Here is a 25,790-nt window from a genome sequence, read left to right on the forward strand (position 1 = left end):
TGAAAAAACTAATGCCACGTAAGACGTACCTCTTGCGTCTCCCGGAACCGGGGCATCCAGCACCGCTTTCGACGGCACACGGAAGTTCTTCAGAATTTCAAGGTTGAAACCTTTCTTCAGCTCAACCGCAATCAGTTCAACCTGGCCCTTGAAATCAGGCTCAAACATCCTCCACAAGCCAACCGCATCCGCTGATACATGCATGCAGGTTATTACAAAGGCTTAGGAAATAAGGAAAATAACAAAGGGTAACGAGCTTACCACCACCCTGTTCCCGCAACACGGGCCTTTCCTTCCTATCCGGTCTGGAGAGCATCATCCGCAATATCCACAGTTGGTCATTATCCAATTTCTTGAGTTCAATTGGCCGCAGCCTAGAGAACCAGTCCGCGGTCTTCGCGGAAGCAACAGGAATATCTTCATCGGAAACTCCAACATCGACATTCCTGAAAGACATGCTAGCATAGACCGCACAGGCTTTCACGTAGAAGAACCTCTTCTTCCAGCCTGTCACACCCTTAGGGGGTGTCATCAACTTCAGACTCCCATGCCTTTGAGTAAACGAGAAAAAACCGGTGTTCACCGTCAACTGGTAGAACCGCCGGAAATTCTCTACTGTAATGGGCAGGCCATGGGCACGGAATGTGTACTCAAAATTCCGAATTCGGAACATTCCGAAAGGACTAAGCTGGGAGATATGGAGGTGATAATACTCCAATACCTCCGCCACAAACACCGTCACCGGCAACCTAAGGTTGCCGTGGTTGAAAAAATCCGCCCACAAGGTTATATAACCGGCCGGAGCATCGGCACCGGTGTCCCCCACTTGTGGGTAAGTAGCATTCCAGTCTTTGGCCATCTGCACAGTGGCCATCAGGGTTTTAAAACTACCCTTTGACCACTTCAACACCGGTAACCCACCACCGGGAACGTCAACATCATCATCTTCGTCTTCATCAGCCGATACTACCGGCTGTTCAGGGTTTTCACCCTCCACATTGTGTGGATTAGATGGTTCAGCCATCAAGAATATCAAAGAAAGAGAAGATGGTGAACAGAAAATCTAAAAACCCTCACTGGAACTTCAAGAAATTTCGTCGGAGAAGACAGATAACAGGTTTTCTCTCACCGGAAAATTTTTGAAATTTCAAACAAGTGAGGGGAAACCACGAACGGTTTCCCCTTATATACCCATCGCAATTAATGCGGAGGGAGAAAACAAATGATCACGTTCAAAAAGAGCGAATCATAGGACACCACGTGTCGAGCGCCGTTTCCGCTGACGGTTATCACGCGCGCGTGGCCGCCCACGCGCCTGACACAAGAGACGTTTACACTCTTCGCTACAGTGCATTTAATGCCTCGGGCAGTGCAAACGTCCTTTCATTTCAGCACATGCCAGGAAGATCTCACCAACTTCCACCAACTCACACGTGCGTCCAGCCACGTATGCAACAAAAAGCGACTACATTATCCAATTATAAGCGGCATGCGGTTTCTCTGGTATACCGCACCATAACCCATACCGCATGTCGTTTTTTAACATACCCCTAAAAATAGGTAAAAACATATATCTCTACACTATAAGGGGGTATAATACCTATCCGCACGACCCACGAGCACACGTGGAATATGCGGACATGACACACACGAGCCCGTTCAGGTGTGTCAGATGCTCAGAACCAGCGTTGGCCGTTGGACTGAACCGCATCTCAGAGACAAGAGAACCGGATTGCCTTCATTCTCTTCAAGCTTCAAATCCCTCCTGCCCGGTTCATAACCGCAGAGGGTACATGAACACCTTCTTTAACAAAAGGAAGGAAGGGTATGCACGCGAACGCACATCAGCAACCCTGTCTCCTGAACCTTCAAGAGCTACATCCGACCCACACCCGCTTCGAACAAATGTGGTAATACAAAACCACAGACACTCACGAGGAGCTACGGACATAACCATAGCTTCCGCAGAGTGGTTGCTACGGAAGAGCCAAGCTCACTCCACATCACCGAACAATGCTACTGCATGGCAAACTCGGTATTGGAGCGGGAAGGTAAGTGGCTCCAAAACGAACGCAGAACAGCGCTCTAAATAAACTCTCGTCGAACAACAAGCGTCCGAACAGCGGTAACAAGTCTGCTTATGACTTTGTTAACCCGACTATGGGCCGCATAGAATAAACAATGGTGGGCATTCCCTTACCTATGACCATGTTTATTTACCCATAGTATGAATATACATTGTTCGACCAAACATGGCCAACAATGACGCAACGAGGTAACCGCAAAGAACGTGCGGTTACTAGAGAGCTATGACGATAAACACGAACACCCCACAAAAAAGGGATCGTCGTCTCATAACTCGATGCTGAACATAGAGCTCGAGCAAAGCACTTGCAAGCATCAGCAACTTTTGATCCCAGTCTCAAAGATTGGTCCAAAAGTTTCTTTTCTTCTTCATGCACCAATTCAACAATTGGTATGAAGAAAAGCCCACCTTTAAAGGATGGGAAACCTCCACATACCTTCGAACCACCATCTCAGAGGTTGGTTCGAAGTTTGTGCAGCATTACTAACAAGGTCTCCAAGAGACCTTCGGCACAACAACAGGTGGCAGACCACCTGGTGACATAAATCGGCTGAGAATCTCGCATCAGACGAGATTCCTCCACCGACACGGAAGAGGCGTCAGATGACCCTTCCGGACCTCCAGCTTCATTTACATACAGAAAAGACCACACATGGTCTAGGATCTTCTCCAGACTCCAAACTACCTTCCAAACACCATAGTCCAGTACTCCTCCCACATACACCTTGTATGTGGCAGCAACACTAGACTGGGGGGACTTGAAGGGGTATGGTCCCAGATCTCGCGTCAGCATCGACCGCGAGTGACCATTACCCTTATCAAAACCCCCACTAGCTAACAACCCACTTGTGCCCATGCGGGAACGCGGCGACACAAGGGTTGAATCCAATCTATCTAATAACAAAGGAGGACTTACATGGAACAGGAGAATGGTAGAATGATGCGACATAGCATCACATCTGGTGTACGAAAACGGAAGTATTCACAGCGATGCGGCATCGCACCGCGTCCAGTGAACACTTCTATCAATACAGGAAAGCCTTACCTTGGGCATAGAAGAAGATGAACGTAGCGGTACGGCTGACACCGCACCATACGGACATTTTCGTCACGACAAGGGATGCAGGCAAGACGACGATGCGGCTAGCACCGCATCTCGCGTATTCCTTGATCACAAGTAGGAGACGCGGTAACTTCAGATGTTACCGCACGTAGCGATGCGGCTTGCACCGCATCCTATGTACTCAAGCAAGTGGTACTGACACCACAGTGCAAGTGGCACCAATGACAGTTACCTGTCAGAGCTACGTAACAATGGACTGACGTGGCGTAACCTCCATAACCGACGAGCCTGACACACCTGAAAAGGGGCAGCACGTCGTCAGTCCATCCATCATCATCCTCCTCCACTCCTCGGCTATAAATACCAACCCCAAACCAGGTTTGAGGTATCTTCTCACAACTCTCTCACTACTACTACAATCTTACTTTGCTTCCCAAGCAAACTACTGATTCTCACGCCGGAGAGTGGTAACAAGGAGCACCCCCCACCCCATCCTCCTTGTTACGAGTCACGGCTTGTTTCCTTGTGCAGGAGATCGACCACCGGTGATCCAGCCAGCGATCCTCGAGAGGAAGGGATTAACCCTTCTTGACGAGACCAGTGAGTTAACCCTGCCCGGTTAACCATTGTTTCATCAGTGTTCAACTCATAAAATCATTATAACCCATGAGGTTACCAAGTGTCATACAAGTGTTATGTGTGAAGATGAATATTTTGATATAATATTTTCATGTCACTTTCATTCCAAATCTCGACTCTAAACATGCTTGAACTTAAACCCTTACGCATTCAACCTTCCAACCTCGGCAACTTTGTCACATTGGATAATCGGAAAACATATGCAAACTTTGTGAGTATACTCGTATTCCCCTTTTACTTTTATCACTTTTGGGGTGTAACATGTTTTATCTATCAACAAACTTACACATGAACATTTTGCTTAAACACATGAACATTCCTATAACATGCTTGTATACGTGATGGCTTGATACTTTAAACTTGGGTGATTCTTATGTGTTGAACTTATCATTAACTTCGTACGAGCCAAACCGTGACATATGTAGCGCTATAGGATTAACGACCCGCCCTTTATCATCGGTTATGTCATGAGCATATTGCGTTTTCTTGGTTTGATATGTTAGACACTTGCCATGTTTAAATGTTTATCTTGAATCACATGCTTGCTATGAGGAATTGTTCAAACTTATCTTTTGCTATGTACGTATCAAACTTGTATACTCGCCTTTGCTTTTGCATTGAACTTTATTTTAACATGTTACAGGTGGATGTTGACGATGCATGGAATCTAGTAGGATGCTTAGATACCCACTTAGAAAGAATTGTATTCGTATTGTATCATTTTATTATTCATGTTGTTATACTTTGTTTCAAAACCTTGTACTTGATTCTTTAGAAATGAAATGAAATGATTATTTAAATACTTGTCACAATTATTAGCATTATGATGTCTCGAGCAATCTTCACACTTCGTCTCATCCCGATGTTTCCGCCATTGGTTGGGGTGTGACACATCCTATTATTTTTCGCTTTTTAAAGCCCTGGTAGCGGTGATTAATAAACTTGAAGGTTTAATTAAAAGATTTCTATGGGGAGGGAATGATGAGGTTGTTAAAATTCATTGGGTGGCATGGGACACGGTTGCTAAACAGAAAAAAGATGGTGGTTTGGGTCTTAGTTAGTTGGCAGATTGTAATCATGCTATGCTTTTAAAATGGTTGTGGAGATTCAAGACGGACGAGGGGGTCCTTTGGAAGTGTGTCATTTTAGCCTTACATGTTTCTAACCGGAGATGGGATATTTATCCTTGGAATAAACAAGCTACAGGGCCTTGGAGTAATCTAGTGAAGGTGGGTTATGCTACTAAAGTGCAAGGGGTGTCGTTTGTTAACATGATCTGGGGCGTTATTGGTAATGATTTAGATATCCGGTTTTGGGTTGATGCTTGGATTAATGACGTTACCTTGAAGGATTTATATCCTAATCTCTTTCGGCTTGAAAGCAACAAGTGGTGTAAAGTGGCTGATCGAGTTGGAACTGGTTTAGCGCAAGGGAGTCTCCAATGGGATTGGAAAAGATATCCGGCTACTAGTGTTGAAGTGTTGGAGCTTATTGATTGTCATAGGTTGGTGTCCACTGTTTGTTTAACTGATAGGGAAGATGCATGGAAATGGAATGCTGGATCCAACATTCTATACACAGTTAAAGAGGCTCGTGAATGGCTTAGCAAGCCAGAGTTGGATGGGGACAGATTCATTTACAGGTGGTGCAAGTGGATACCTTCTAAATGTAACGTTTTCATGTGGAGGGCAAATCTGGATAGGCTCCCGACGGCGTCCGCTCTTATTCGCAGAAATATAAATGTCGGAGAAGGCGAGTGTAAATTTTGTGGTGACGTAATGGAAATTACGGAGCATATATTTACGGCTTGTTGCTTGGCTAATGGCGTTTGGAGTGGTATTGCTTCGTGGCTCAAAATTCCTCCGTTGTTCCCCTTCTCGGTGAAAGATGTCTTGCAGATCGTGAACCATCTGAATGTTTCTAACAGGAAGAAGAATTTGGTGTTCGGTATTTGTGTGATAACATGTTGGAAGATTTGGTCCACTAGGAACGAGGTAGTGTTCGCCCAGGCTAATTCCAGTATCACCAGGATCGTGGCGGATGTTAAATCCTTAAGTTTCCTTTGGTTTAACAGTCGATCGAAGAAGGGTAGAATAGGTTGGAAAGATTGGTGTAACTTTGATATAACTTGATGTATTGGTTTTGTGGTTATCTCTAGCTTAGAGATAACCCGTTTTTGTTGTTTATGAAGTTCACCTTTCAACAAAAAAAAAACAGAGAACATGAAATACAAAGGCTCCTAAAAACAAGAAGTGTACAAAGGCTCCTAAAAATAAACTCACTATACCCAAAAAAAAAAAAAAAAAAAAAAAAAAAAAAAAAAAAACCCTAAACACCCACCACTACCCAACCCCCCAGACCCATCAAACAATTTTTTTTTTTTTTTGCCGAGAGGGGAGGGGGTTAGTTTTTTTGGGGGGTTTTTTGGTGACGTAGAGGTTTTCTTTTTTTTTTTTTTTTTTTTGGGGGGGGGGGGAGGGGTGTTGTGGTGGTTTTTGGGTGGTGATGGGATGGGGTGGGGGTTTAGGTTTTGGGTGGTGGTGTTAATAGGTTTAAGTTTTAGGTTCTTGGATACTTGTCACTCTATAAATAAACCCACTATACCAAAAAAAAAAAATGTACAAAGAGTTCTAAAAATAAACCCACTATACCAAACCAAAAAAAAAATATATATACCAAAAAAAAATAAGAAACTCCAAAGGGTTCTAAAAATCTATACTTCTATAATAAAAGAAACTAATGGGGGACACATGTCATTCATTTGAGTAATCGAATTTTTCTCTCCTACTTAATTATAGATAATTAATATTAATTAAAAGATAATTATAAAATTAAATTTAATATAAATTTAAACAATTCGTATAGGAGATAATATAATATTTTAAAATATTCATTAGATTTCAAAATTATTTATCTTCAAATTAAAAAAAAAGGTACACTAAATATAAATTAATATAATGTAAATGATTTATTTATTTTATTAAAGTAAAGTTGTTAAGGGTAGAACTTATTTTTCAATAATGTTTATAAAGTGTAAACAAAAATATTAATCAATGTTCATTGGTTCTATACTTTTATTTTCGTGTTCAACTCTCAACTCAAATACGGTATTCACTATGTTTACGTGACATTTATAAGAACCATCACCATAAATCTGCAATCACCCCATCCATCACATATCGAGTATATTCGTTTGTTTTTTAAAGATATAATTTTTTATTAGATTCATTCAACCATTGTAATAAAAGAGGTTTTTTAAAGATATAATATTTTTATTATTTACTATACAAAATTGCATTTATGCAACTTGTGTAATACAACGGGTTTTTATAAATATAACTTTTTTTATTATGTGATATATAAAATTAGATTTGTTCAATCCGTATAATACACATGGTTTATAAAGATACACCAAGATATAACTTTTTATTGATCGATATATAAAATTACATGTGTTCAACCCATACAATACATGAGATTCTTAAAAAAATAACTTTTTCATCATTTAATATATAAAATTAAATTTACTTAACCTGTACAATACACGGGGTTCTTAAAAATATAACTTTCTTATTATTTAATATATAAAATTACATTTATTCAACCCATGTAATAAACGAGGTTTTAAAAGATATATTGTTTTATTATTTGTTATATAAAAGTACATGTATTCAACCCGTGTAATAAATGAGGTTTTTAAAGATATATTTTTTTATTATTTAGTATATAAAATTATATTTATTCAACCCGTGTATTACACGGGGTTCTAACCTAGTAAACCCACTATACCAAACCAAAAAAAAAAAAAGAAAGAAAGAAAGAAAAAACCTACACCCACCACTACCCAAACCCCCCCCCCTACTCCTACTAACAGAAAACATAAAATACAATGGCTCCTAAAAACAATAAGTGTATAAAGGCCCCTAAAAATAAACCCACTATACCAAAAAAAAAAAAAACCTAAACACCCACCACTACCCAACCCCCCCCCCCGACCCATAAAAAAAAAAAAAAAAATTGTCAAGAGGGGCGGGGGTTAGTTTTTTTTTTTTTTTTTTTTGGGGGGTGGGGGGGGAGGGGGTGGGGGTGTGGTGGTTTTTGGGTGGTGATGGGATGGGGTGGGGGTGGGTGTTTAAGTTTTTGGTGGTGGTGTTAGTGGGTTTAAGTTTTAGATTCTTGAATACTTGTCACTCTATAATGTTTTCTTACACTACTTATTTTTAGGAGCATTTGTAGAATAACTTAATCTCAAAAAACATAATCAAGTGTCAATGAAGGTAAAAGATCTACAAATAATTGAGAACCATATAACGATCATATCTAAACTTTATAACAAAACAATGAAGTCACAGCCAAACATTATTTCACACGTTTCCCTGTGATGTACGTAATTGATTAATTTTCTTTTTCATATCGTAAAATGACTTCTATTACCCATGTCAACACCCTCTAAAAATTCTTGCAATCTTGACTAATGATATGAAATCTATTACTTATATTAAAACAAAACAATTTTGGCCACTTGGCATGTTCTTAAACCACTTATTGCCACCTGGCATCCAATCCTTTCTTCTTGAAACAATATGAGCGCCAAAACCACACAATGACTCCGTTCTTTTTACTTCTCACATTCTAAACCCTAATAATCTTCACAGCCATTCTTCCTCTCCTCTTCACGCCGCTGCTGCTGCTTCTTTTTCTACATTCCTTTTTTCCCAGTTTCTTTCATCTGTCTCGCATCCAAAACCCTAAATCTCATCCAGGCCCATACTTGATCGTCGTTTCATCTTCTTAGGTAAGGGTTTCTCCTTCTTCTTGAATTATTGTTTCATCTCTTCAGCTTGAAACTTCACAATAGTTAGCTGCTGAATTCTAAAGGAAGACGAAGACGACTATAATAAATATGTTTAGATGTTTGCTCTGGTGGCTATCTAGGGTTTCAGTGTCGGCCGACGACTGTGGTAAGATCCCGTTTTTTTCGCTATATAATACAATTAGTATTGGTGTAATTATACTGATGAATATTTATATATATAGTTCAGAATCAGATTTCAACAGATTTGTTCAGTATCGGTGATTCAGTTCTGTTATCACTTATGTTTTTGAACAATGGATTGTTGCCTTTATCATAGATTGTATTTTGGTTTGATATTTGTGATAGTGTTTTGAAACGATAGACTATTGTTTTTAATTATATTTATTTTATCATGGATTGTGTATTGGTTTGATATCTGTGATAGATGCATTTCAGCCCTTCCGGGTTGAGGTGTTACATGTTTGGATCTCAAATCGACTAAACAGACTTGTCGGTCGGTTTACAAAATCATAATAATTAATTTTTCTCTATGATTTTTCTAATTTCCTCTAAAACACTTTGCATCTGAATTTAAAACAGATACGCGTAGGCGATTGATCAGACCCATGGCTCAAGAACAAGCCCAGGCGCGATCCAGGGCCATGAACAAGATCGCTCTAGCATCACTATCAGCAATGGTGGCAGAGACCACCACTTTCCCCATCGACATCACCAAAACCAGGCTTCAATTGCATGCAGCCGCTCACCCAGTCTCCGCATTTCAGGTCGCCACTGACATCCTTCGCAAACAAGGCGTAACAGGACTCTACAAGGGCCTGTCACCTGCCCTTCTTAGACACCTTTTCTACACACCCATTCGAACCGTTGGTTACGAGCAATTGCGTCATGCTTTCATTTCTCATGATAATCATTCTCTTTCTCTACCGAGCAAGGCCCTCATTGGAGGGATTTCTGGCGTTATTGCTCAGGTAATTGATCTTAAAACCCTAATTTTGACTTTTAGTCAGTATATATTAAAGCCCTAATTTTTCTGAATTATGTTTTTCTGTATGGGCTTTTGCAGCATGATGTATGCTATGGATGGTTGTTCTTGAGGTTTTCCCAATGCTTTCAAGCTACCAAATTTTATGAGTGATCATGATTTTCTAGGTACTAAGTTTATGTTCTTTATTAATCTTGGTTGAGAACGGGTCAAAATGGCAAATGACTTATTTGCCCAAGGTTGGGTGGGTTGGCTAAAGGGTCGTCGGTCAAATCGAGTTCAGGTTAAAACGGTTTTTTTAGTACCGGGTTAGATTGACCCACAAATGCTTTTTGCATTACTCCTTAACTCCTTTATGCATTACTAGCTTTTAAATTTGTTTCACATCTTTAGTTATTTAGAATTTTTCTTATTAGTTCTGTATTTAGAAAGATGCCTTTTTTAGAAACTGATGTGGAGCAAACTGAACTGGCCTAGACGGTTATGGAACACTAGGGTGAAGTGTCATTTGTGGGAGCTTGACTGTGGCTTACAAAGTGATGATCAAGACACGTGGGTGACGAGGCGCTCCTAAGCCCCCATTTAATCCGAGTATTAGTTGCTAAGGGATAAGGGAAAGACAAAAGCAAGCGTTAGCCGTATTCGTGAGATACATGGTAAATTGTATCCATTTATATTATTATTTTATTGTTTTTCTGACTTGCAATAATCACTTTGAAAAATAGAGGTGTTGGTTTGCAAAAATCTCACAGTCACAGGTGATTGTTGTTGATAGAATAGGTGATCCCAAACTTAACAATATGTAATGCACTCAAATAATTTGAATATAATGTCTCATGACAATATCTAATACAAATTGTTTGTTATATTTGCAAGGATATGGTATCAAATATTGTAGAGAACAAGAGCAATAAACTGGTTGGATTGCAATTAAGAACCACTATGATATAAATTTGATAACGAGATGGAATGGGAATGGATATGGACATCTAAACCCAACCCTTAAACCTTTTAAGTGGGTTTGGAGATACCTGGGGATTTTATTGGTCTCAACTCCATATCTTCAAACCCATACCAACATGAATGATCTATTTCTATACAAATTTCTCTTATCTAATTTATAATTAAGTGATCTCATTGATGCACAATTAAATTTTCTAATTACAGTTTTAGATCGTCTCTTTGCATATGTGCGGTGCACAATATGTCAAAACATCCTTTTATTATTAACAGTTGCCATTCTAATAGCGGGTTTTTACATTTTATAATTTTAAGTTAGATTTTTTTGTTTTCAAGGTTTTGTTTCATCAATAAGTCATATTTGATCGTTTGTTACAGCCATTTATGTTATGAGATATACATGAGCTTCAATACCAGTATATATTATATATTTGTGTTAAGCCACCCGCGAAACTCGCGGGATCTTAGGCTATAATCCTACCTCTGAATCTGAAGGAATCAAGCAACATCAGGTATGCTAATCTATAATCCGTTGATGATTACATTGTAATGTATGTTAATTTTCTTATGGTCCATATAAGTTCGTATTCTAGGGTTTTGAAACAGTCGCACTAAATCCTCTACAGGTACTGTAAGCAACTGTTGGTATTTAATAAGTTATTTACATAAGAATAACAAACAAATATGAGATATGATAATAGGTTGAAGTTGCAAGGCCCATGGACAAGAAACGGAAAAGGGTTTATGAAGATTCGCAAATCACTCAGTCGCGTGAGATTTTAAATAACTACAAGCCTCAAAATTATGAGTCAGTCATGAGTTCTTTCAATGGCTACCGTGACGACACTGTTCAAAAGGTTTGTTAGATATTGATGTCCTTTTTCAAAAGAATAATATATTTGGTACTTACACTTTGATATTCTTTTCTGCTTATATTTCGGATCCTATAGTTGCTGATCCCCATGAAGCTGCTACCAGTGGCTGTTAGAGATCGGTTACTTGGAGTTTTACGACTCGGTATTGCTACTCGATATGATGTAATGTTATCCCCTGATTTAGTTTTCTGTTTTGTCTTTTTGTTGGAAAATATGCTTGGGGGAGTTGACATTTGGCTTTATAATATTTGTATTTGTTCTTTTGCAGATCGAAGTTGAATCCCTAAACCAACTGGGGTAGCCCAGTTGGCCACCGACACCCACCTCTTCCCAGAGGTACCGGGTTCGAGTCTTGGGAGTGGCATATGTCGCCCAGGGTAAGAACTCGGCAAGGGGAAGTCACCGCGGAGCTAGCTTGGTCGGGTAGCGGCTCCCGGAGTGAGATCACTCCGGCGGTTGGGAGGACCGTGCACTATCCCCCCCCCCCCAAGTTGAATCCCTAGCTAATCTTGCGGAACTACCTGAATCTACAGCCATATTAGTTCTTGATCAGGTTATATTAAGATATCTGTATGTTATACACAAGTAAGTATTAATTATGCTATTATATCTTTCTCTACAGTTTATGTTATCGGGAGCAGAAGAAGAGTATGACAAGGGAGCATATCTCACTTCACTAATTTCAAAGGTACATATTAAGTTTTGGTTTTAGCCAGAATTTCACACACACACACTTAAAACTTCAATATATTGTATATCTCCTTTCGAATATCTTACATGCCGTTTTTTTAGAACAATTTATTCTATCTACCCAACTGAACCATCTTAACCGTTTTTTTTTAGTAGAACAATTTATTACTAAAACAAATGTACATACATCTATAGAAATGCAATACTTTATATTATTTTATTGTTAGTAACAAATCAAATTTATGCAGATAGCAAGAAAAGGTTTGGATGCGGCTGCACATGATCAACAAAGCATGAAGGGACTGGTATGTAAACTGTATATGTTTACCATTTTTTTCTTGCAATTGATAACGAGTTTAGACATTTGGATTGTGATTTATCTTGCAACTGGAAAATTCGAAATTGGGTTGCTGTGGAGTCAGTTATTCAGCATCCGGTCCCACAGGTACGCGCATTCCAAATAATTCCAATGTACGTGCAGCCCGATTATCTTTTACATAACTTGATTCGTTATGATTGACCGACCACAGGGCCATGTGAAGCGGAGAGTGTCATCAGGTGGGAAATATGTCTCAGTGAACCTTGGACCTGTTCGAGTCGTTTCTAGGGAACAGGTTATTTTCTTATCTGTCCATTTGTTTAACAAGTCAAACGGGTCGAAAGTCAGAGAAAGTATAATTATAAAGCATACATCCTACTAAGCTGTTAAACGGGTCCTGTGCACGGGTGTGCTTTAACAGAATATATATATACATATATATATATATATATATATGATAAGCCTTTAAGCTGGATGATGTGATAATGGGAATCTGGACTGCGAATTTACAAAAGAATTGTTTAGAAGTATGATATGAAAAAGAACAAGTGTATAATGAAACAGATGGGTATGTAGTTGCACACTATCAAGGACCTCGATAAATGGTGTGTACATGGCAAAAGCTTCAAGTAGATAACTAAGCTTTTTGTTGTGGGAACTAATAGATTCTTAATAATAACACGAGTGTTGTGTTGTATCATTTGTAACTAGATAGGTACTTCTACCGATTATGCATACTATTACACTTGAATTTGTTTTCAAAATAATACCAAGTGCACATATGGGTTGCTGTTGGTTCAATTAATCACATGTCCCCATTCTGACCATATAAAATTCAAACAATATGATGAACAGATGAAGTAGTCGTGTTGTGCACCGATTCAAATCTATTCAACCGGTGTGTAACCTTATTAGTTTTAAAACTAAAATCAAAGTACAAAAATAAAAAAGTTATAAAAATACATAATTCATCTTTGGGATAAATTTTTTGACAATGAATAAAGTGAAAACTAACCCTACAAGATGGGTGAGTCATATGGGCTGGTGGTCTTAATGGGTGCTGAGCAAAATTAGTTTGGGGCAGTTTTGACTGTAATGGATAAAGCAAGTCCTTTCAAGGAAAAAAAATCTCAAAATAGGTCACCGAATATATTTATACGGCGGCAAGTAATGACGTGTGAAGGTTAACAAATATTTTTGTAGGATTATTGATGTGTTATATCGTTGTAACCCGACGTTAACTGAAGTCGAAAGGAAGAAAGTTTGTGAGTTAATTGATGTGAAAAAGTTGTCAGCAGACGTGTCCATACACGCTGCACAGAACGATCGGCTTCTGCTGCGAATGGTGGTGCAAATCCTGTTTCACGTGCAGGTTCGAGCCACTGCTGTGATCAAAGAGGCAGCACGTGGCAACCGGGCGCTGGAACAAGACTGGGAGATTAAAATGCCGCTGCGTTCTAAGTAGCTAAGAACACCTTCACGGATGAGGTTTACGGATGGGGATGTGAAGGAGGTGTCGAGTGGTGGTAGCATGCGGTTGCTGCCATCGAGTTCACGGAGGTTTTTGGATAGGTTTTGGGTGGTGGGGATGGGTCTGCGGCACGGAGAGACCGGGACGTCTGGTAGTTCGCAATCTAAGTTTTCGAGTTCATCGTCAAGGAAACAGAGGTATTCGATTTCTTAAACGGCATATTATGTTTCTGGGGCTAGGTTTAGTTTGTTTTAAAACAAATGTGTTTCAGTAGATGTATAAAAGGCATGAGGTGATTTAGGTGTAGGAAGATCTTAACATGCCTTTTCTTTTTGTATTTTAATAATTCAGTTCTATTTGTATATTTTCATAGCATGCTTATGAGTTGATTACATGAATTGTTTGGTGATGTTTTTAAATCCTTATTGCTTTAATTTCAATTTGTAGAAACAATAATTTTCTGGATATGGAGGGTGATACATAGAGTAATGGTTCTATCTCATTATGTTTGAACATCTGAAAAATATCGATGTGAATTGACGATCGTGTATTATAATGTCGGAATGATAGGTCTTCGCAAAAGAGTGGATAATCTTAAGAATTTATAAAGGGGGTTGATACTGATGATGGCTTTGACTTTGTATGTCTTACATATCCAGATGACCACATCCCACATGTCTCTTAGTTAAATATATATTTCAATATTATTATTCATTATCTTTTTTTTGTTTGCACAGATTAGGAGAACGCTTGAGGAGCACTTTGGGCAATGCGAAGAGATTTCAAGCATGTCTATTCTTAAAGATTTTGAATTTGGTAGTTCTAAAGGGTAGGCTTTTTATTCTCCTCCGCAAGCGTGCGTTCATCGCCGGCATGCACTAATACATCAACCACAACAATTATTCTGGCGAGAATATTGTCTTGTGACTATAGGTTTGGGATGTAGCAACTGGTACAAAGGAATACACTTTTGAAGGTGATAATAATGCTCCCGTTTATTCCGTATACCCTCACTTCAAGGAAAACATTCAGGTAAACTGGTCGGATGAGTGGAGCGGGGTCAAGCGGATTGGAAGTCGCCTAAAGTGTGAAACTGTATAAAATCAAGTTTAGAGGAATTTGAATAATTTTCTGTTTGTTTCGTCCAATGTATGCGTTTGTACAGAATATTACAGTTCAAAGTAAATAATATGGTTTTGGTTGAATCCCGCGTATCATCATGTATCTCGAGATATTACATTATTTGTCTCATTGTAGTTCACTAATTTATTATTACTTCAACGGTTATTTAATTCAAACGATTACTTCAATAAATTAAACTTATTCATTTGTGTTTTAGTCCACCCGCGAACCTCGCGGGTTCTTAAACTAGTATATATTTAAAGGAAATTTAAGAGGGCTACGTTTGATATTTCATCCAATGTTCTTAATTGTCACACAAATACGTGGTCAACATTTATACATACGAAACATGGACAAATAGTTGCGTTGGACCGCAGTTTATATAGCGATATACTTCTTTAAAATATAAAATAAAGCAATTAATTAGGATTCAATCATAAAAAAAAAATTAAGATTCCAAAAACTTAAGTTATTAAATAAAGCAATTAATTAGGATTCAATCATAAAAAAAAAAATTAAGATTCAAAAAACTTAAGTTATTAAGTTCAAAGGAAGATTGGATTTCAATTCGCATTGAAGTTAAACTGTAGCTTCCTTTTTTTTTTTTTTTTTTGAAAGGTAAACTGTAGCTTCCTTAAAGGTCAAGAGTTCAAACCTCGAGAGAAACATAGTCTATAGAAAAAATATACAACTTATGTTTAGCGTGATTCAAAATTTAAGTCTTTAAGAGACAGAAGGGTTTGAGAACTAACTTGACTTAAACTAAAACTCAGTCATAATTATAATTTTAATAATTTCTTACATTTTGACAAAATAATGATGCAGATACATAGTTAATCTGCCAATGACTTCTTGATCAACTATTTCTCTCCGGAAGGAGCCACCTCATGACCTTTTAATATAGAGGTTATGGGTTCAAGTCTCCCTTGGTGCAATTTGTTTAAAATGGATCAGGAGTTTTACCATAGTTGGCCTTAGGGTGATGGGTTTAATCTAGAATGGTGAGCAGGTCAGGTCACCAACCTTGTCTGTTTTCGTAGGGTGTGGGTGGCCTTTCGTCTATAAGGTGGTGTTTGTTTTTTTTCAAAAAGAGCTTCCTGCCTCTTCTGTCTGCACCGTGCAGACGCGGGAAGATGTTTAGCCTCAAAAGAGTGTTTGTTTTTTTTTTTTTTTTGAGAAGTGCTTCCTGTCTCTCCCCAGCCTCTTCATGAGGAAGTGATAAAACCAAAGCTTCTCCAAGAAGAGCTTTACCTCTTCTTGGCACCACCTCCACCTCCACCCATGCTCCGCCCTTGCTCCGCCACCACCACCACTGCTCCGCCACCATCATCATCATCATCACCACCCCTGCTCCGCCACCACCACCTCCACTCCGCCACCACCTCCGCTGCTCCGCCACCACCACCACTGCTCCGCCATCATCATCATCATCACCACCTCCGCTGCTCCAGCCTCCACTCCGCCATCACCTCTGCTCCACCTCCACTCCGCCACCACCTCCGACATCATCATCAACATCACAAACAAAACCCCCACATCAAAACCCCCAAAACGAAAACCCTAAAATCGAAAACCCTAAATCGATCGGAAACGAACACCCCAAATCGATCAAAGTTCAGCGAGTCCGGTCGACCTCATGTTCAGCGACTCCGGCCAGGTGTGAAGGCGGAGGTGGTGACGGTCGTTTTGTTCGATTCGTTGCAGGCTCGGTGGTTGTGATGATGGCGGTGGAGGTGGTGACGGTGGTTGTGATGATGGCGGTGGTGAAGTGGTGGCGGTGGTGATGATGGCGGTGGTGCAGATTGTAGAGAGAGAGTAGAGAGAGAGTGGAGGTGCAGATTGTCTGTGTGGTGTGTGTTAAAACCTAGAAGAAGAAGAGGTTTTATATAAAAGAAAAAACAAACCCTCTTCTCCTTACAGACTGAAGACATTTGGTCCACCTCTTCTCCTGCAGATGTGGCCTGCAGCAGAAGAGGTTTTCAAGAAGAAAAAACAAACAGCACCTAAATTTACCCCAGTGACCGGACTTGTATAATATTCGCTGGTAAATAAAGATACATAGTTAATCTAACAATCTCCAAAATTCCAATATAACTTCTAATTAATATATTGTGTATTGAAAATCAATAGAGAAATATAATTATTAATGTAAACATTATACATTTGAAAATCAATAGAGAAATATAATTAATGTAAACATTATACATTTATTATTAATAGATTTAATTGAGAAATATAATTAATGTACACATTACACTTTTATTAATAGATTTAATTCACACATAGTCGTTGTCACTCTCCCGTATTAATATATATCAATGTTAATAGATTTAATTCAGACATAGTCGTTTTCACTCTCCTGTATTGATATATATCAATATAAATAATAAAGATAATTAACGAAGTTAGTTGGTGGATTACAACTAGGGGTGCAAACGAGCCGAGCTACTCGTAAGCTCGAAAAAATGATCAAACGAACCGAGCTTAAACAAGCTTCAGCCAGAGCCTAAGTCTAAGCCTGAAAACAAGCATGTTTAGTAAATGAGCCTGAGCCGGAGCTTTGTTTATCAAGTTCGAGCCAGCTCGTGAGCCTAAACGAGCCTACTATTTATATAATTTTTCCATAATATATTACATAGATATTTAATTAATTATAATTATTTTTTATAAAGGGGATGGTTCAAATGAAAACCATTTTTATCGCGAAAACTCGAAAACTAACTAAAAAGCCTAAAAAACACACAAAAATTTTTTTCAATTTTTTTATTAAAATCGCGAATTTTTTTATATAAAAAAAATTTTTTAAAAAATTGTAGATACGTACTAGTACACATGTGCACTACAATTTTTTTTTTTTTGAAAAAATTTTTTTTTTATATATAATTTGAATAGCGAAAATTGATATGTAAAAAAATTGGAGTGTTTTTTAGGCTTTTTTAGTTAGTTTTCGTGATAACTAGTGGTTTTCATTTGAAACTTCCCCTATTTATAAATTTATAAAAAGTAACTAAATTATATGTTTTCGGTTGATCTATCTTTTGTCAATACGTTTCCATGCTTATTTTTATGTATGTTTTCAACTGGTCTACGTTTTATCATAAATTTTATTCAAAAACGAGTTGGGTCAAATATAATACATATTCACTAGGCGGTATAAGTTCGCGTTACTTTATCTTTCAGCGCCGCCGCAACGTGCGGCACCATTCTTTAACTTAAAAATAATATTTTCTTACGTGTTTTTTCTTTAAGTACACGTTTCGGCATAAATCGAAGTTGGTTTACGTTTGGACATAATCTTTTGCGGTAACCAGTCAGATCAAATATACGTATACGTGCTTATTTTTATGTATGTTTTCAGTTGGTCTACGTTTTGATGTAAGTTTTGTTCAGAACAAGTTAGTTCAAATATTTGATGGTACAAATTCGAATTACTTTAAGTTTCGAAGCCATCGCAAGGCATGACGTGTTATATTACGATTTTTAGGTTAGTAAGTGAAAAGTGTCACCGTAACCTAAAAGACAGGTGTTGTAGATGACAATCACATGCTAAGGGACTAAAATCGCGATGATTGGGTCGGTTCCTAACCAGTTCTAGTTTATGATTACAAACCGGTCCCGATTCCCAAACGAATTTTTTGTGTAGCTCCAGTTTTTAACCTAATCGTGACCAAGTTTCCAAGAGTACCTCAACCCATATAAACATTGGTTGGGTACACCCAAACCTGAAGGGTATGGAATCGGGTATGGGATCGAGAAATAAATATTTTACGGATATGGCATTAGGTGATACCCGACCAAATTAACCAAGGCAATATACATGTTTACCCAATCCATATACCAGAAACATATCCCAAAAAACTTTTTTTTATTTGCCTTTTTCCTAACCCTTGCTTAGTAAGGCTTCATTCAAATAGCTTTATTGAAAAATAAACGTTTTTTCTTTTCAGACATATAACTTGATCACATTATTTACATTGAGAAAAATGACAAAATCGTTTCCTAAGGTTTGGGCTGATTTGCTTGTGTGTGAGTGTTGTATCTGGACACTTGACGCTTTGATTTTGTAGCAATTTACATCCAAATCACTAACGAGTTAAAATGTATCGTTAATTTAGGGACGATTTTGACACTTTTATAGTGCTAATAATATGTATGCAATTAATTATTTTTAAGAAAATTTAGTTATTAAGAATATAAAATTATATAAAAATTAGAAAGGGGCAATTACCCAACACATACTCGGGTATTGGGCCGGGTATAGGCCATAGTTTTACAACCTGGTACAGGTTTGAAATTACTAATACTCAGCCCAAACCCAACCCAACCCAACCCATTGCCATCCCTAGGCAAAACAGGCGGGTCAATTCCAGTAGGGTAACATGTTAAAACAAGCATTTTAAAAAGGATCAACTTTATTATGGTAAAACCGGGTTGTGATCAAAATAAGTTCGGGTGAGAACAAGTCCATTAAGAAAAACTACAAATCTATGTCACAGTCAAAACACCATTTTTGTAAACACGTTCCATCGAAAATTTTTACAAATGATACAATTTTCATCATTCCATTCATTTTTACACATAAGCAGAACTTTCAGAAATTTGATGAGTTCCTTTATATCAAAGCGTAACATAAGTAGAAAACTATCCCAAATTCAAATCTCAATTTTTTTTATTCTTTTTTATAAAGAAATGGCAGGTAAACGGGCAACAAGCTGCGTCACAACTCTCTTTTGAATTGTGGAATTCGAGTATCTTGGCAAGTTTATCCCAAATAAAAAATGGGGCACAAGTAGAGATGCCAATCTGAATTTGGATGGAAATTGAGGATTTGCAACCGGTTTTTTATTTTTTTTCTCCGGATCTTCTTATTTTTAAATAAACCCGGTCTGACCCGAATATAAGTCAACCCAAAGAAAGTCGTGACCTTAACTAACATGTCCAGAGTAGCCCAAAGTTAGACTTTTGGGTTGGGATTGGCAGTAGTTTATACTTAATACGTAGGACTGCAAACTAACAAACGTTAAGCGAACTGTTAGTGAATCGTTCAGTGTGAAGTTCGTTTGTGTTCGTTCGTTTAATAATTGAACGGACACGAGCAAGAAATTTCGTTCATATAGTTAAATGAATTGACATGAACAAAGGGCGCGTTCAATCATTTATATTTGTGAACGTTCGGTAATGTGTTCGTTTATGTTCGTTTGTGTTCGATAGTTCATTCGTGTTTTTATTTTTTTATTTGATCTAAATACTTCAAAATTCCGACAAATAAATATTTAACCAGTATTAGTATATCATACATTCTGTTCATGAACGCTTGTATGTGTTCATTTGTGTTCATGAACGTTTAGTTGTGTTTGTTGCCTAAATCTAACAAACAAATACGAACACGTTCATTTTCTTAACAAACAAACACAAACATAAAATCTCGTTCGTTAAGCGTATTCATGAACAGTTTGTGAACTCACATGTTCCTTAACAAATGAACACGAACAAGGTCTTGTTCATGTTCGTTTATAGCCCTATTTATACGATTGGACAAAAAGACCAAAAGAAAATCAATGGGCTGTAATGTGTACAAGTAGAGATTACAGTGGGCTGTAATGTAATGATACTCATGGGCTATGGTGTTAATGTAGGCCCACATAGCAAAGAAAGCCAAGACCCAAGTCTCCCACTTTTTGAATTGTGTAGCATGACTCCAGAATGCTATAATCAACTGAATTAACAAAACCCAAAGGAAGCCTAGTCTCAATTTTTTTTTTATTTTGTATCATAATCAGAAACACTCACTGGCAGACCTTGATTCAAGACCGAATCGTTAATTACGATTTTGAGAAATGGCAAACCGCCGTGAATCAAGACATATAAATCTCAAACTGGTAGACTTCGGCTTAATGGTTCGGTTAGTTTCAGCAATTTATAGATAGCAAGAAACTTGAAGGGGGCAAAAGAAGAACGTTAACTTTACATAAGTGGATTTTGAAGCCACTCGACCCAACTAACTTTAGACTAACCGTCCACCTTCCTTACGAGACTGCAAGTTAGTACCATTTACCAGTCAAAATTCCTAGGTTTTGATCGTTGTAAGAGCATCTATACCCATCGAAGAACCACGAACTTCAATGTTGGCTTTTTCTAGTGAAAAACTCACGAATCCAACCCAATATACGGAATGATTTCCTTCCCCCCCCCCCCCCCCCTCCCTCTCACAAAAAGCGTTAATGGGAGGTCCTTGTCCTTAAAAACCAGCAAAGTTTTCCAGCCTCTCGCTGCCCTCTTCCACATCGGAGTCCATGGGTTGACACAAAGGGCTGAACCCGTACCCAAAAAAAATTAGTGTTTTATATAGGTTTATTTTGACATCGCACCTGTAGAAATTTCGGCATCAAACCCGTAGAATCCTTTAAATCGAACCTTGGAAAATTTCCGAACCCCTAGGAAAAATTAATCTGGCTACGCCCCTGGGTTGACCGACCCTATTAGAGGTGCTTTAAAACACCATACGCGTCTCTATTGTGAAATACTCCCATGCCTCATACGCCGTTGATGTGTCTTCAAGGACTCGGACCAGAAGTTCATCCGATAAAGTCCCGTAGATCCATTGTAAGACGACCGCATCGATCTTCTTCCACGCGGGGTAGTCAGCAGCATCTTTACCCGGGGCCGGCGTGCCGTCGATATGGTGAACCACTTCATACCCGGTAGCGTGAAGCATGAACAGTTTAACCCAAGAAGGGTAGGAGACCTTCGTTCCATCGAGCATACGGACTTTATGTTGGATATTAGTCACTGTATACACCGGATGGAGACTGTTGGGTGTTGGGTTAGTGGAAGTAGAGGATTTATCGCCCATGGAATGTGGAGGAGATGAATACCGAAGGTTCAAGGATGGGAGCAGCGGGATCGAGATCCGGCTGTGAGGAGTGATACCATGTGAAATACTGATATTCCTTGCCTCAAACAATAGGAGATACAGCACTTAAATACAAATCGAAGAGCTAAACTAGTGGCTGCAATTAGGGAAGACTAGACTAGACTAGCTACAATTAGGGAAGACTAAATATACAAGGAGGTTACAAAAATACATGCCAATAATATGCTCTGAATATTATTGGCTAACATCTATTTCTACTCACATTACTCTGCATCTATTTGTTATTGAAAACAATCTAACCTACCCTAAATCTAAGAACTGAAGAAGAGGAAAACAAACATGTTATGTGACTTTGTGATCATCATTTACAAACTGTAACACAAGTTAAACTAACTATCTACACTAGACATTACAACAGTAACTAACTAACTAACTAATATCTTGTCTAACTAATGTTATGTCCCCCCAAACCGAAAAATATATAAACTGTTAAACTGATAATAAAAATCAACAAATCTCTATAAACATTGTTGAACTGACCATAAAAATCACTATAACAAGTTATCCAATTGAAAAAACCATATAAACAATCACAATTCACATACCAATTACTTTCAAGGCCCATCATCTCCATCTCTTATCAAATTACAAATATCCGAACACTCCACCAAACAATAATGCCGACTCCTAAACCCCTGCTTGAACACAACCAACGGTCTCCGAACATTAAACGGCCCTTCTCCAGGCGACCCATCACCACCTCGTATACAAGTGGTCACACACTTTATCGTACACGATTCCGCTTTCCTTGATTTCGGCTTCTGTATCCTAGCCTTCTTGCAATCCCCATCTTGCCCCTGAACACAATCTCCTGACAACATTTGTGGAATGTTTGAGAGAGTCTCGGCGGCGTCCGGTGGCGGTGTTCTGAGTTCTGCGGCGGCTGCTGTTGATGGCATGGTGGTTGTGGAGAACAATATTATTGCTGCTACTGTTGTTGCTGTGGAGGTGAGGAGAAGTTTGGTGGGGGAGATCCGGGTGGTGGGTGGTGGTGGTTTGAGGGTGTTGGTGGTGAGGAGTGGTGGGTGGTGACGGTGGTGAGGTGGTGGGTGGTGGATGAGTGGAGTACCGCGGAGGAGCATTTTGTAAGGCTGGTTATTGGCCACCGTGTTTATAAGTTCTGTGGAGGATTGAGGTATAGTGACTCATGAGGGGTTTGGATTGGCAAGTTGGAATAGAGTAGGGTTGTATTTGCTTTAAACTAGGAGTTCAATTATATATATTATATTATATTATATTATATTATATTATATTATATTATATTATATTATATTATATTATATTATATTATATTATATTATATTATATTATATTATATTATATTATATTATAATATAAATTAGCAACAAAAATGTGCAATTCAAGTTGTACATTATGCTTTGAGATTTTTTCAAAAAAAAACTTGATTTTTTACTATTAACCCAAAGGTTTTTACCTTTTACAATTTTAACCCTGCATAATTTGTTTTTTAACTTTAACCCAAAACTTTTCATTATTTGCAATTTAACTTCACAACTTTTGTCACTTATACTTTTCATCTTTCGCAAATTTTCGTTTTACGTATAGTTCTAAAATTTTCGAGTTAATACGACGTAACGTACGACTGGTTCAACCTTTTTATGTTTTGTTTCAGATTTTGCAAGTTAACACGGCGCAACGTGCATGTATGGTTCAACGTTTTTACCACTATTTTTTCATGTTTGACAGGTTCGTCGCAACACTCAGATCCTAGGTCGAGTCAGTGTTAGTGGTCGATGACGGTTGTGTGGCATTAGTATTATTTGACACCATTTTACGCCCCGCGGGGTGTGCTTTGAGGGGTTGTCAAAGAAAAAATGGTTATGCATATGGTTGTTGTAACATTGGCTTTGGGGGTTTTCCAAAAAAAAAGATTTTTTTTATTTTTCAACCAAAAGTATTTCATAAATTACTTTTAACCCAAAACAATTTGTTTTTACTTTTAACCCCAAACTTTTTATCTTTTGCAATCTATCCTTACAACTTTTTTTACTTTCAATTTGGCCCTTAATAGTTTTCATTTTCCGCAAATTTTTCGCTTTATGCTTGGTTCTAAATTTTGTGACTAAACACATCACAACGTGCGTCTTTGATTTAACGTTTTTACGTTTCGTTCTAAATTTTGCGAGTTAACACGACGCAACATGCGTGTGTGGGTGAACGTTTTTACATCGTCTATTTTTTCCTGTTTGATAGGTTTAACATAACGTGCGGATCCTAGATCGACTTAGTTATAACTAAAGAATCCCCGCCGCATTGCGGCGGGACGCAATTCTAGTTTCTTCTTATTTTCTAAGTCCATCATCGTACTCGGTAACTCTGATCAATAGCAAAGCTAAGATAGGGTCAGAGGAAGGTAGGACATAGATAACCTTACCTCTACCCCAGTGGCGAAGCTTGACCAAAAGTTTTGAAGGGGCGTAAAGTTATAAGACCCAAAAATTTTTTCCTATCGTTATGTTTCGGGTCGGGCAGGCGATTCAATTCGTGTCAGGTCAAATAATAATAGTTCCAAATAAAACTAAAAAAAAAATCATTCATTCAAATGATCCGTTCTTACATATAAAAAAAACTAAATATTGTTTAACAAACAAAAGACCAATATAAATAATGGTACGAGATAAATGAAACCTGGACGAAGAATTACAATTCAATCCGACGACCTTTAAGATTTAAAGTGGGAACAAACTTTACTTTGATTTATATATTGTATATAAATATTTAGGCAAAATAATTGGAGGGACGATCCTATATAATTTTAAAATTTTCGAACGAAAAATCGGAAATTATACACTTCTAACCGAAACATTGGAGGGGGCGGGTGCACCCTCGGGCACCTACTAACTTACGCCACTGCTCTACCCTATAGGGACAGAGAGACTGCTTCCAGTGAGACCTCCAACTCGATAGTAGTTTTGTATCAACTCTTGGACATAAGACACATAACACCAGCAATTGAGACAATTGCCGATTAGTGCATGTACCTCCTTGTCTTTCAGCTATCAACGCCACCACATGATGCGTGATTAACCATCCCCCTCTTTTAATGTTATTTTCACGAAATTAATAAAATAATATTAAAAATGTGCACTTTCATTTTTGTCCCCCGGGCACCCACACATATATACATTATATGCGCGTACCACAAGCGGGGCCTATTGTTTTCTAAGGTCATCCTTGTTTCATATTGTCTTGAATGGACTATAATACCCTTAAAAATCTCACTCTCCTCCTTGTTTTGTTTAATTCAACCCATTTAATCTTAGTAATTGATTATTCAATGAATGATCAAGATTACTTCCTTACCCTATATAGTATAACTTAGCTTACAAAGTTTCTCAAATATAATGTTTTATATTAATTGAAACAAGTTATTTGAGACATATTTATCTATACTTTCGCAATAGCATGTTATAATTAACGAGGACATGAAATTTTAAAATACCTAAACGTTAAAAATTTCATTTAACTTAATGCAAAAGATACAACCTTAAAGTTAGACTAAATTCGTTTCCTAAACACTAATTACACTATAATCTCTTTATCTTAATTACATTTCCATTCCCTCATCTTTAACTAAATTATGAATAATTAATCAGTAGTTACAGTTACTCCCCATTATAAAATACACTCACATTTTTTAAACGACCATAACTTTTGCGTACGTTGATTTTTTTAAAATAAAAACTACACCATAAAAACAAACATTTTATTCTTTTTAATTTGAGTATATAAGGGTGAGCAATAACTGAATCGTTAATTAAAACCAAATCGAAAACAGAGGAAACAACCAAAGTCAACCAAAACCTGAATTA

The 25,790-nt window shown here is 37.9% G+C and overlaps 3 protein-coding genes across 19 annotated transcripts; 1 reads left to right on the plus strand and 2 right to left on the minus strand.

Annotated features, from left to right (window-relative positions):
• The first annotated feature begins 8,326 nt into the window (after window positions 1-8,326).
• On the plus strand, window positions 8,327-15,115 carry LOC110929369 (mitochondrial uncoupling protein 3). 17 transcript variants are annotated; one of them, XR_004889563.1, is made up of 15 exons: window positions 8,328-8,749; window positions 9,184-9,572; window positions 9,668-9,753; window positions 10,032-11,058; window positions 11,140-11,172; window positions 11,248-11,403; window positions 11,497-11,583; window positions 11,690-11,974; window positions 12,044-12,109; window positions 12,360-12,556; window positions 12,642-12,725; window positions 13,634-14,098; window positions 14,349-14,386; window positions 14,472-14,541; window positions 14,639-15,115. XR_004889563.1 is itself a non-coding variant. In XM_035988370.1 (4 exons), the coding sequence occupies exons 1-3, from the start codon at window positions 8,692-8,694 to the stop codon at window positions 9,737-9,739; spliced, it is 519 nt and encodes a 172-aa protein (XP_035844263.1). In that variant the 5' UTR covers window positions 8,344-8,691; the 3' UTR covers window positions 9,740-9,753; window positions 10,032-10,438. The 17 variants fall into 17 exon arrangements, 1 of the variants encoding a protein (XP_035844263.1); XR_004889571.1 differs by having other exon boundaries at window positions 8,327-8,749; window positions 10,032-11,403; window positions 14,639-14,730; window positions 14,835-15,115; XR_004889566.1 differs by having other exon boundaries at window positions 8,327-8,749; window positions 10,032-11,403; window positions 12,360-12,416; window positions 12,472-12,556.
• A 6,398-nt stretch (window positions 15,116-21,513) lies between these two features.
• On the minus strand, window positions 21,514-21,876 carry LOC110931801. The gene has a single exon (XM_022175177.1). It carries the CDS (start codon window positions 21,874-21,876, stop codon window positions 21,514-21,516), a length of 363 nt encoding a protein of 120 aa, XP_022030869.1.
• A 516-nt stretch (window positions 21,877-22,392) lies between these two features.
• Window positions 22,393-23,100, minus strand: LOC110929371. Its single transcript, XM_022172525.2, has one exon. It carries the CDS (start codon window positions 23,037-23,039, stop codon window positions 22,512-22,514), a length of 528 nt encoding a protein of 175 aa, XP_022028217.1. The 5' UTR covers window positions 23,040-23,100; the 3' UTR covers window positions 22,393-22,511.
• Between the last annotated feature and the right edge of the window lie 2,690 nt (window positions 23,101-25,790).

The sequence above is a fragment of the Helianthus annuus genome, chromosome 3, assembly GCF_002127325.2.
Source record: "Helianthus annuus cultivar XRQ/B chromosome 3, HanXRQr2.0-SUNRISE, whole genome shotgun sequence".
Taxonomy (NCBI): domain Eukaryota; kingdom Viridiplantae; phylum Streptophyta; class Magnoliopsida; order Asterales; family Asteraceae; genus Helianthus; species Helianthus annuus.

Coding starts and splice junctions, on each gene's coding strand:
- LOC110929369 (XM_035988370.1), top strand. CDS start 8,692: ATGTTTAGATGTTTGCTCTGGTGGCTATCTAGGGTTTCAGTGTCGGCC. Junction 8,750..9,183: donor AGTGTCGGCCGACGACTGTG/GTAAGATCCCGT, acceptor AATTTAAAACAG/ATACGCGTAGGCGATTGATC. Junction 9,573..9,667: donor TTTCTGGCGTTATTGCTCAG/GTAATTGATCTT, acceptor GGGCTTTTGCAG/CATGATGTATGCTATGGATG.
- LOC110931801 (XM_022175177.1), bottom strand. CDS start 21,876: ATGGGCGATAAATCCTCTACTTCCACTAACCCAACACCCAACAGTCTC.
- LOC110929371 (XM_022172525.2), bottom strand. CDS start 23,039: ATGCTCCTCCGCGGTACTCCACTCATCCACCACCCACCACCTCACCAC.